Source organism: Ictidomys tridecemlineatus, chromosome 1, assembly GCF_052094955.1.
Source record: "Ictidomys tridecemlineatus isolate mIctTri1 chromosome 1, mIctTri1.hap1, whole genome shotgun sequence".
Classification (NCBI taxonomy): domain Eukaryota; kingdom Metazoa; phylum Chordata; class Mammalia; order Rodentia; family Sciuridae; genus Ictidomys; species Ictidomys tridecemlineatus.
Window position 1 is genome coordinate 103495056 of NC_135477.1, and position 13178 is coordinate 103508233.

General features: G+C 32.6%; 1 protein-coding gene across 3 annotated transcripts in view; it reads left to right on the top strand.

Moving 5' to 3' along the window:
* Nucleotides 1-13178, top strand: part of Arsk (arylsulfatase family member K) — a 50041-nt gene that overhangs the window by 20054 nt on the left and 16809 nt on the right. For all 3 annotated transcript variants that reach the window (XM_005326153.5, XM_078045017.1, XM_021726901.3), the window contains 2 exons: nt 9489-9771; nt 12354-12525. In XM_005326153.5, the coding sequence (XP_005326210.2) occupies nt 9489-9771; nt 12354-12525 (455 nt within the window). The remainder of the gene's footprint in view (nt 1-9488; nt 9772-12353; nt 12526-13178) is intronic.

The window sequence follows — 13178 nt, forward strand, 5'->3', positions numbered from 1 at the left end:
CATCTATATCTATTGTCCATGTTTTAATTAGATTATTTGTTTTTTTAATTGAGTTCCTTATGTATTCAGATATTAACCCTTTGCCTATACATAGTTTGCAAATATTTTATTCCATCCTGTAGGTTATCTCTTTACTCTGTTGTTTCATTTATTGTGCAGAAGCTTTTTAGTTTGATGTATCTATTTTGCTTTTGTTCCCTGTGCTTTCAGGGTCTCATCCAAAAAAGTCTTTGCTAATGTCCTGAAGTATTTCCCCCATGTTTTCTTCTCCTAGTTTAACAGGTTCAGGTCTTATAGTTAAGTCTTTAATCCATTTTGAGTTGTAAAATCTTTCCTTTTTTTAGAAAGTAAAGTTAATCCAAAGTGGGATACAACTATTCATATTATCCTATTTGAAATTATTTCCTTTCTTTGTTTCCTCAATCCATCCAGTAATAAAAAGAATATAAGATTGAAATGCCTTCTACTCCTTGTAACTTTCATTCTTATGTGTGGAATTGTTAAATTATAACTTTTATTCCTCAGCAGAACAATACACTGCTTCATTCACACCTGCTAGCATAGTTCCAAAACATTGAAGGTGCACAATTAAAGGTCTAATGAATGAATGATAAAGTTATATTGATCTACTTACATAGTTTACATATTATTTGATAAACATTGATGTTTTAATCCAGGATCATAGTACTTGCTCATTATTAATGTGATGTAATATATAGGCATTGTGTGTGTATATACTCTCAACTAAGAGCATATCCTGTTTTTATGGTTTTTAAATATCCTTGATTTTCAGAAGTTCTTTCTTTGTCCTGTAGAATTCTAAAATCAGTAGAGGGAAAGAGCTACTTAGATGTTAATATTTGGGATGTCAGTGATGGTTTTCAGCATAATGATAGCTTGCAGAATATTTTTACTTACTCAGTCTTACATCACGTCTTAGGAAATTAAAGTAAACTACAATGCTATTTGTACAAGTGCTGTATGTACTCACACAGCCATTTGGTTTAACAAATAGATGGAGGTCTCTATTAATAACATGCCTAAAAGGTTATATGAATTATGACACATTATCTTTCAGATTTTTCTGTATAAGTTTAAAAATAGGTTTCAGGAAGAAAGTTCAATATCAAATTTCACAAATTGGGGTATTCAATACAGTTGAATGTTCCAAATCAAAACTCAAGTTTTTATCATTCTTGCCATTAAAATTAGCTATTTTTGTACCTGCTTATATTTTCAGCCAGAATTACAAGGTTTTTTTCATTAATCACTACAGAACTCTAATCTGCCTTTTTAGGCATCAAGTATTGCTTTCCTCTTGTACTTGTTTGGTAACATTAACCCAGCTGTGTGTCCATTGCTATGTATAATACACTACAGCATATTGGGAACTCTGTGAGCAATACACTTGTTTCTTCTGTTTTGTTTTGTTTTATGTGGTGGTCTTGAAGGTCAAACCCACACTATATTTGTTTCTTCTGGACAGTGGTTAAAAAGGTACTGGAAATACTACTCATAAAAATCCAACTACTGACTATAAGACCCTAAGCAAATTATTTTTCTACTTAGAATTTCAGTTTCATCACATGAGCTTATACTATATAACCTTGAAAGCTCTTTCATTCTGAAATTCTGTAATTTCAATGAAGTACCAGTTTGTAAATTACTGATAAGTATCTACCCATTTCACATTACATATATTGTACTTATAATAGGTTTAAGTTCAAATTAGCAAGCCAGGTTTAGTTCCTTGGGAGGCTGAAGCAGGAGGACTGCAGGTTCAAGACCAACCTGGGCAACTTAGCAAGATCCCGTCTCGAAGTTTAAAAAAGGGCTGAGAATATATCTCAGTGGTAGGATACCCCTGTGTTTAATCCCCAATATAGAAGGGAAAAGAAATTTTTTTTTGCTGTATCTTCTTATCAATTGAAAGAAAACATTTGTATTTCATTTATGGGGTATTCTGATCACTTTTGCTCTAAGTGAAATTATTTTACCAATGTATTCCCAATATCTGAAATGGAAGTACTTAATCAAGCACAGTTTTGCCCTCCCAGGGATATTTGATAATGACTGGAGCTATTTTTGTTTGATACCACTACAGGCTATTACTGACATCTGGTGGATAGAGACCAGGGTCTACAGTGCACAGGACAGCCTTTCCTTCACAAAGAATTACCAATCCTATAAAATGTCAAAATTGCAAAGATTGAGAACCTTTGTCTAAAACAGGTATTTTATATTTACCATCACAACTTTAGGAATGTCACATTTAAAGTAATTATCAACACTTTAAATCTTGCATTTATTTTTCTATATTCTAGTTTATCAGACCCCCTTGACACTAGTGTGTCAATTTTTGAGAATTAACAAAGCCAAAGAAGAAAATGTTAATTTAGAAATGTATATAATTAGGAAGTAGTTGATTTCACATCGAATGTATTTAAAACTAGACTTCTATCAATATAACTTAATTAAGAAATTTTTTAATAAATAAACTTAACATTAAGTAGTCTTCCTTAAAATGCTTAAACTTAAAGGTGATCCTTATTTAAATTACAGAAGTATAATCAGGTATTTGCAATATTCATTCAGGTAATATTTATTGAGCTATCTGCTGTGTACCAGACACTATTTTTAGATGACATGAATATAATAGTACTCAAAATGCAAAATTCTCCAATTCTCAGAACTCATATTCTAATGCTATCAAAAGAGAAACTAAACAAACTGCTGTCTTGTTTTTTCTAGCTAAAATTTTAAAACCTAAAATCAAGTCCTCTGTCATTTCGTTTTATCATTATAATTATATATGTTCTCTGCTCATGTAGCTTGATGTTTTTCTAAGCCACGTCACAATAGACAATTTTTAATCCTTTGAGACAAATGAAAAATAAAGTCCTCCTTCCAAAATAAGAGAATTGCTATGGGCAGACTCTTAAGCTTGAGCCCCTTGGCAAACAACAAAGGGAAATAAATCATGGACTGCTCACACTGCTCTTCCTGTTCCCTCTCAGGCCTCTGACTATTAGTGAAAGCTCTCCAAGTAAAACCAGAGAGATGAAGAGGGAACTAATGAACCCAGAACACAGACCATAGAGCCCTCCTCAGCCCCTCTCAATTCTACAGCCTAATATATAAGTCTGTGTCTATCTCATGCTTATCCACTATTATTTTGTAATCTAAGATTGTGTATACTTTTAGATCAGTTTTCTCCACCATAAGGAGTTTATTTTATTCCTTTCCTAATAATGAAGAAAGATATCCATTACTTTGGTCATGTTGATAGCTTAGTTTTAGAATTTCCCACCTTATTATCTGTGTTGAAATTTAGTTTCTGGAACAGCATATATTTTTACAGCTCAGCATACTTTTTTTTTTTTTCAACAGTGGAAGACCTTGCAGTGCTTTTTGTTTTATTTTGTTTTCCAGAACCCTCAATTCTGTTGACTGGCAAATTCTTAACTGAAGCAGCTCCTGGGACTATCTTCAGATTGCTTTCTGCTGTAACTCTTATACAGATTCTTAAAATCCACAAATGATTCCTTTGAGCCTACAATCTCATTACAATTCTTGAATTTTTTTTTAAAGAGAGAGAGAGAGAGAGAGAGAGAATTTTAATATTTATTTTTTTAGTTATTGGCAGACACAACATCTTTGTTTGTATGTGGTGCTGAGGATCGAAAGGGCCGCACGCATGCTAGGCGAGCGCGCTACCGCTTGAGCCATATCCCCAGCCCGAATTTTTTTATTTAATTACTAAAATCTAATACATTGAGTTCAGCTGTGAGAAATGAAGTTTATCTCCTACCTTTGCAACTTAAAATTTATTAAGCATAGTTTTATTTGCAACTTTTTTTCCTCAACAGTATCTTTTTTTAATATGTGACCCACAATTAGTAGCATTTTGGAGTTGATGAACTTCACAGAAGTTGAACATCAGTAGGCCCAAATGAAAACAGGAAGGAAAAATTTCTAAACAAGGCTATCCAAGTAGGAAAGCACAAACCTTTTGGAGGGCATTATATGAACCAAAATTCCTGTAAGGCAGCAATTAGAAGTAAGTCTTTAAAAATTATGCAAGAAGGTCTTGATTAACAGGCTGAGAAAGCTATCAGAGTAACCTGCAAGTTTCATCGAATAAGCTAGATTTGAGAATCTCCATAGTTTTTGTTCTCTAAAAAGAGTAACAACTATGGACTGGTTCTGCCATACTATTGTCATTCTTGAATATCCGTTTTGCTCTCTGATCAAGTATAATTATTTTCAATGAGTTTTTGAGCCCTTGTAATCTCATACTGCTATTATTGCAATAAAGTTATAGTTACCCTTTTTTCCTCTGAGTAATCCTTCCATTCTTCCAGTTGGCTCTTTTCTTGACTGTATCATATTGCAGTTAGCAGTGAAAAATCTAGTTTTCCTTTAGCACCTCTTTTTCTCTTATAAGGAGAGAGTATAGAATTTCAAGGCATTTACTATATAAGGAATCTATAAGAATTTTCACATTTCTCTTATAATTTCAAAAGAATGTTAAAAAATATAAAAATGCATATGTAAATTAGCATTCCTAACAGCTAAACTAATTATATTTCTTAGCAGTGAATTTTTTTAAACTACTTTCAGCTATGATAGACATAAAGTTGGACCTTTTTCTAAGTCTTCTGAGACTGAAATTGAATGAGATATTTACTCATTGTAGTACTCTGTACATGGGGATTATTTTCATTACTTTTATTTATTTACTTACTGCAATGGTGGGAATCAAACCCAGTATCTCATGCTTTCTAGGCAATTGCTGTACCACTGAGCTACAACTCTGTCCCCCTCACTCTGTTCTTTCAACTGGGAGCCCACCTACATAAGACTGGGGTTTATGCAGGATAGAGAAGATGTGATCATAATATAAGGATTTTCATGCACTAAGAGGAGATTTGGATTATCAGTCTAAGAACAAGGGCAGTCATTAACACTAATGTCAAGTGATGGAACTAGGGAATAATTCTGAAACCCACTATGGCTTTAACGACCTCAGTAGCAGACAGTAGGGAAACTTTGTACTAGTTCTGTGAGAATGACTCATGATTTACTCCTCTACTCTGGATCTTTTGTATTATTATTATTATTATTATTACTTTATTTTTTTGGCTTATATATAGGTGATTGACTTTAATTTTAATGAATTATCAGTTTACTCTGGGTCTTTTAACTATTATATCACTTTTACCCATAACTGACCAGCATTTGGGCTCAAATTTCATCTCCTTTGTGACTCTACCTCATAGCTGCATTCTGGAACCCTTTTCTGAAGTATATTTTTCTTTCTAAATTAAGATCCTGCAAATAAGAATAATAGGTTCAACTCAAATTTCATGTCAAACCCATCATAATTGATGTCCAGGTTAAAGACATAAGTGATCTATTCCTTAGGTTAGGTACCTATACCTCACCAATTGACAAGCTACACAACAGGGCCATCTAGATCACCCCTTCAGCAAGAGCTAGGGACACACTGACATGACTTCTCAGTGACTACTTGTGTAAATTCTCTTACCTGGGAATAATTCACCCATTTTTGTTCTTTCAGATTTGATGGTATTTTTCCCAGGTAATATTTTCTATCTAAGATTTAAAAACACAAATATAAAATATTATAGTTCCTCAGGTTGATTGTTTTTTTACACTTTAAAGTATAAGAAAAAATCTTCCCTCCTCTTGATATAAAAGGAGTGAATGTGAGCTAAACAGTTTCATAGTCATAGCTAACCTATTTTATCACAGTTGCCTTTTCCACAACATAACATTTGGCTATTTATTTTTAAAAGTACAGTAATAGAAAAATTTTATGTCTGAGTGGATATTAGGTGGTAACACCATTTTGATAACTTAGCAAGTCACATCAAGCACCTGCCTGCCGCAATGGATTGTATATATCAGATATTCATTAGCTATTTCTTGAATCAAATGGAGAAGTCTGCCTTTACATAAGTAAGCTCAAACTGTAGCAAAAATTCATAATCTATCAAGGGCTACAATCATTGTTACCTAGTATTCAAGTTGTAAATATCATTGTTCCCACAGTGATGAATTGACCAGCGACTAGAAAATGACTAAGTGGGATTTCACAACTTGAAGACCATGAAATCCAAGACCATGAAAACCTGCCCACTCCTAAATACACAAAAATAAAACTTTCATTTTAAATACAGTTATTAAAAACAATATTATTAAATGGGGCTGGTGTTGTGGCTCAGCAGCAGAGTGCTCGCATAGCACGTGCAAGGCCCTGGGTTCGATCCTCAGCACCACATAAAAATAAATAAACAAAATAAAGATATGTGTCCAACTACAACTAAAAAATAAATATTAAAAAAATATATTATAACAATCAATGGTAATATGTGATGGATATATAATTATTATTACTATTTCATGAAGAAATCCATGAATAAATAAGATTAAGGCACACTACTAACTGTAATTTCATCAAAAAATAAAATGATTAGAATTAATAAAAATTAATTAATGGAAAAACATGTATTTATTATGGTGTTAGAGATTGAATCCAGGGCTTGATGCATGCTGGGCAAGCACTCTACTGCTGAGTCACACTTGCAGCCTGCTATAATGAACATTTAAATATTGCATATTGAAAAATGGTGTTCCATCTAGAATTTATCAAGGTTGATGTGACTCATTCAATTAAAAGACTATTAGTGAGTGGTAAATATAAAGAAAATAGATGGCAGCCTTGTGAATACTTTTTTAAATGGTATGTGTGTTTCTCACAACTTTAAGGAAAGACCATTCAACAAGAATGAGTCTGGACACTTTTTCCCCTGCAGAATTTATTAGACTGATACAGAATTTTGCAAAGACATGTTTCAGAATTGTTTTTCCATGCAAGAGACTTAATGGAGACACATTACTACTACAGTTTGAACAATAACAAAAAGACAAATCTTCACAGAACTAAGACTGAGATAGTTAATTATTAATTATCTTCAGTAGAGTCTTAGGAACCTGAAGATTTGTCTAGGCTACTACTTCATGTTAAAAGAAAGCTGTCATGTTCTCAGAATCAATTTTAATGTGTGATACTTTTTTCAGATGTGATTACTACTGTATAAATTAATCCTGTGCTAGCTGTGGCTTGACTGTATCCAGTATTACAGCAGAATTTGGCACACTGGCACAGAAGAACCACGCAACAATTACATATATACAAATTCATACAACAATTAATTGGTAATGTGTTAGGTAGTGTTATTTTCCATTTTTATTATTGAGGAGTTCATCACCAATTATTTAGTAAGAAGACAGAAATAAAGCCAACTTTTAGATCTATCCATAATGATAAAACTAGGCCAAAATTAGCTTAATTTCAGCCTATTACCCTTCAAGGAGCCTGGGTTAAAAGAATCTCAGCACCACAGAAAGTGAAAAAACATAGCAAGAAGGCATAAATTTATTACAAGAAAGGTTAAATGAAATCACACTTATTCATTACAGGAGCAAAAGATACAGCCAGCTGGGTTCAATGGAGCCATTTTTTATTAGTTCATTTTAGTTATATATAATATTAGGATTCATTTTGACATAATTATACAAGAATGGAGTGTTATTTGCTTTAATTCAATCCCCAGTACTTCCCCTTTCCTTTCCCTCCTTCCTCTCCCTGTTCCTTTTCCTCTACTCTAGTGATCTTCTGTTTATTCATAATTGTTTTTTTGTTTTTTGCTTTTTAGTTACTGCATTATCTTCCTTTGACATGGTCTAGTTTCACTCTTGACTGCATCATAAGGTCAACTGGTTAAGTCAGTCATCACATTCAATACAACAGTCTATTCGTGGGTTAATCCAAAGTGGGGGCTAGTTTAACTGTAGTACAGGCTTACTTCTTGTAATGATTTCTCAGCCTTGTTTTTCTATCTTATACACCTACGTTGAAAAGAAAGCACTTTGGTTTCTACACATCCTGTGTGAACCTCAGTGTCATGTTCTCTCAAACTCTTTGAGTTCTACTACAAGTAGAGTACTGCTAGTGTAATAAGCCCCTAAAAATCCCAACATTAATAGTTGTATAGAGTGATATTTCAGCAAAAGACTGAGAAAGTAATGTCACTTTGTTTGGATTGCATGGTGAGTTTTGCAAAACTTACTATTTTAGGACTTGCCATCTGTTAGAATTAACTAGAATCTGTTAGATGTGATTCTGCTAAAAATCAAGTTTTCATTATTTTGTCAATATATTTTCATTATGGCTGTTTAACTTTTTTTACCTGCCTTTAGTAGCAGATAGAAAAAAAAGAAAATCGTACATTTGGTTCATCATTGATGTACCATTAATCATTTTGTATGAACTGAAATTTCTTTTTAGTGGAGTATTATGTATTAATATAAAATATTCTTTGTGGATTGGGATCTGAATTTTTTAAATTCTTTTTTTAAACCAGAGCTCAAACTGATAGAAACATACTTCTTAGAAATGCCCAGGACTGCTTCCTAAACAGTTATGCCAACTGCAAAATTTACACACTGATAAGAATCAAGTAGTAAGATAAAACAAACTAAAAGTCTTACAGGTATCAAATTGATTCAGTCATTAACTTGTAATTCAGCTAATAAAGAAAACATATGGATAAGGATTCTGTTTCACTATTAGCTTAGATAGCTCAGGTCATGGTTAAAATTGTGCTTTCAATGAGAAAAGATAGAATGGGAACAATTTAAAATGTGAACTTCAGAAACATGAAGCATACATGGTAGATAGGATTTTTTTAATGTAAAGATTTAGTGATGAAAAGAAATTATGCTGGCTAGGTTTCATGGCACATGTCTGTAAACCCAGTGGTTTGGGAGGCTGAGACAGGAGGATCTCAAATTCAAAGCCAGCCTCAGCAACTTAGTGAGACCTTGTCTCAAAATAAAAAATAAAAAGGGCTGGGGATATGGCTCGGTAGTTAAGCACCACAGGGTTCAATCCCTAGTAGAAAACAAAGAAGGAAAGAAATTATACTAACTTTGATTAGAAATTCTATCTTCTGATTTAAAAAAAAAAGAAAAAAGAAAAATGCTGGAAAATTCAATGCATAAAAAAATACTAAGACTCTGAAAAATTTTTTGTTTGACAAAAAATCTTGCTATAGGAAAAAGTTCAAAGTAATTGTCATAGTTTTAAAGAACACATAAGCAAATGTTCAATTCCGGTTTTTTTATGCTTGGTAACTGTTTTTTGTTTGTTGTTGTTTTTGTTTGTGTATGTGTGTGGTGCCAAGGATCAAACCCAGGGCCTTGCACATGCTAGCAAGTGCTCTAGCACTGAGCTGTATAACCCACTTCTCAATAACTTTTTGATTGAGATTTAATGTAGTTATTTACATGGCTGAGTTCAAAGACTGTTTTCCATGTTGTTTTCCTATATGTATGCTTAGTAGTTTTTCAAACTTTTTAAAATACCTTTCAGCGTACCTGTCTTTTTATTCCCTCAGTAATCGTGTGGAAGCATGGACAAGAGATGTTGCTTTCTTACTCAGGCAAGAAGGCAGGCCTATGGTTAATCTTATTCCCAACAAGGCTAAAGAAAGAGTGATGGAAACAGACTGGAGGAATACAGACAGAGCAATAAATTGGTTAAGAAAGGAAGCAGTTAATTACACTAAACCATTTGTTCTGTATTTGGGATTAAATTTACCACACCCTTACCCTTCACCATCTTCAGGAGAAAACTTTGGATCTTCAACATTTCATACATCTCTTTTTTGGCTTAAAAAAGTAAGTGTCTTATGTGTTCAAAAGCAGAAATAACATTATGTCTGTAACTTATTGTTTCTACTTCACTCTTAAAGAAAGAAAATCACATATTTAAAATTGACTGGTTTAATAAAAACCATAGAAGCAGTTTTACAAAAACAAAATGTGTTAAAACTCAGAAACCTACTTCTAAGTTGAAAATATTTGTATATGATATTTCTATAAAAAGAGAAACTAAAGGACATTGTCTTAGGAGTGCGGGTAATCCTTACTTTGCACAGTTCAGGATAGGAAAAATGACCGTGTGGTCTCATTGTGTACAATGATCTTAACTTTCAATACCAGAAAGGAGCATTTTTTTTTTAAATATTTTAAAAACATTTGTCACAACATGTAAAATGCTCTTTTTTTGGTTATAATTGGAAATAGGTAAATAGTAAAATTACTCAGTGCAATGTAATAAAAATAATAGAAACATTAATAAAGTATTTTTAACTTGGGGGTTTTTGTTTAAAAAAATTATTGAGAGAGTTAGAATAGTGCTTGTCTTCTCATGGTATTACATAATATAGAGCAAGAGTCCTCTTTATGACTTGGCAAATTATCATGTTATCTAAATTTGGAACATCTTCCAACATTTTATCTTCTGTACTTAGAATGTCATGGTATACTTTAAGTACTTTTAAATGACATTTTTATCAATGTCACTTTCTCTTGAACATGTTTATCCTTTTCACAATGATATTCCTCACTTATATCAATAAGTATGCCTTCCCTTCCTCTAGTTACATATCTAGTCTTTGGAATGGTAGCAGTGTCCACATTCCCCGATCAGCCATTTCTTCTATAACTTCATTTACATTTACTTTGAATTTCACTGCTAGCCTTATCACTTTTCATTTCTTTACTGCAGATTCATATTTGTTGACCAATTCCTCTTTGATTATCCATTTTTGTAAAGTGTCTTACATGGATTTATCACTGGGAAACAAGGAGGCAGGCCAAGTAGACACTTAGTTTACAAGGCATGTTCTGAATAACCAACTCCTGACATACTTGTAAAGAAAATATATGATTAGTCACTGAATGTGATGTATATCTGTTATCACATCGTGAATTGTAGACTAAAGAGTTAGCAGCATATTGGTGTGAAGTTTGTAATTTATGTAGTTATTCAGTTAATATACATTGGCAACTAAAATTTGAACCCTGTTGTCAGGGACATGTTAACTAAACCATGATAGTTGAAATTTATGCATTTTAGAACCATGTGAAGCAACAACTACCTGTATTTTGAAATGTATAGACTTAAATGTAAGTTACTTTAAAAGCTCTAAACAGAAACACTATTTACTGTTTTCTTTTTTTTTTTTTTTTTTTTTTTTTTTTTTTTTTTGCTGTTGTTTTTGTTTTTTGCTTTTTGGTACTGGGGATTGAACCCAGTGGTGTTTTACCACTGAGCTCTATCCCCAGCCCTTTTTATTTTTTATTTTGAAATAGGCTCTTCCTAAGTTGAATCGGAACTCACTAAGTTGCTGAGGCTGGCCTTATACTTGTGACTCTTCTGCCCCAGCCTCCCAAGTCACTGGGATTATAGGCTTGCATCACCATACCCAGCTTTCACCTTGTTTTAAAAGAAAAAATGTAGTTTCAGATATTCATATCTTCTTAAAAAATTCTAAACAGCTCCATTTTCAAAAATATGTCCAGAATTAGGAAAATGAGTTAAAATTCAACTAAATAGTAGATGTTTGAACTTTTTAAAAGTTACTTAACTAAAAGATGCGTGTGAATTAAAGATTTAATCTTAATTGCTTTTGCCAACACATGTTATCTATATTAAAAAGTTGTATTTGTTTTTAACAAACATTTAGCTATCTCATTAGATTTGGACAGTTTAGTTCAAAATTCACCAGTGAATTATGGGGAGAAAGAATCTAGATTCTTAAGTTATTGATTCTGAAGTTTCGAATTGGTCACACAACTACATATTAAAGTGGTTCAACACTTTTCTGGGTTAGAATACTGCCTAATATAGCCAATATTCTTCATTAACTTGTATACTTCAAAAATAATTTTTCACAACTATCTCACTATATATCCACATATTGATATGTATCTTTTTATGTTACTGGGAATATAGGTTGAACTTTGCTAATTCAAAAATTCAAAATCTGAAAAACTCTCAAACTTTTTTGAATGCCAGCATAACACCACAAATGGAAAATTCCACACCTGATCTCATGTAATGGGTCATAATCAAACCTCAGGTGTACTACATATCTTATATAAAAAGTTACCTTAGGCTGTGTTTATAAGGTATTATGAAACATAAATGAACTCTGTGTTTTTTGAGTTGGATCCCATCTCTAAGATATCATTATGTACATGCAGGTACTTCACAATCTGAAAGATATGTGAGATCTCAAACATTTTTGGTCCCAAATATTTCAGATAAGGGATACTCAACCTTTATTAATAATTCGTTCCACTTTGTCACTATTCTTTTCTACTGTTCTAAGTAATTAGCATTGTGTAATTCACCACACTTGTTAAAAGAGAGAACTTTGCTAGCTTAACTAAGTTTTTTCTCCCCTTTTTAGGTATCTCATGATGTCATCAAAATCCCCAGGTGGTTGCCTCTGTCAGAAATGCACCCTGTAGATTATTACTCTTCTTATACAAAAAACTGCACAGGAAAGTTTACAGACAAAGAAATTAAAAATATTAGGGCGTTTTATTATGCTATGTGTGCTGAGACAGATGCCATGCTTGGTAAGTGGAAAAATTAATAAGCAATTACCATGAAAAAGTATATTTTTCCAACAAACTATGACCATGCTGGTTGGAACTTACATGAACATATTCAGATATTTCTTAGAACAGTTACTTAGATACTTCAGACTTAAAACTATAGGAATCTTGACACATAAAAGTGGGATAACGTGTTCATAGTGAATAAGAAGTTCTAATTAGTCATAAACTCTCAGAATCATAAATGCTCAGATTTGTTCATACATGAAAGGTCACAGAAAACTATCATCTGCTAGAAACCATATTTTTTTACCTACTTTAAACAGAAATTAGCATTTAGCTGAACTCAGGTATGCACATGACAGATAATTATAAGATAGCTTAGGTTCTAAGAGATGAGAAGGACTTGTGTAACACCTGCAAAACAAATCCATTCTCCCTAGGCCCTTGAGTACAAGGCTTAACTAAGGCTGAAATCAATTTCCCTGTGTGTATTCTGGACCAGATTTACATTGAATTTCCTGCTCTCATTCAGATTCAAGGCTGGCTAAAAACCAAACCTGTCTCCATAAGATGGCTGTCAAGAGAGTTCTGCTATTCACTATAGAGTTATGGCAGTTTCTGGTCCTTATGTGAAGAAACACTGTTTGTTTTTAATAGCTATTTCTATATTA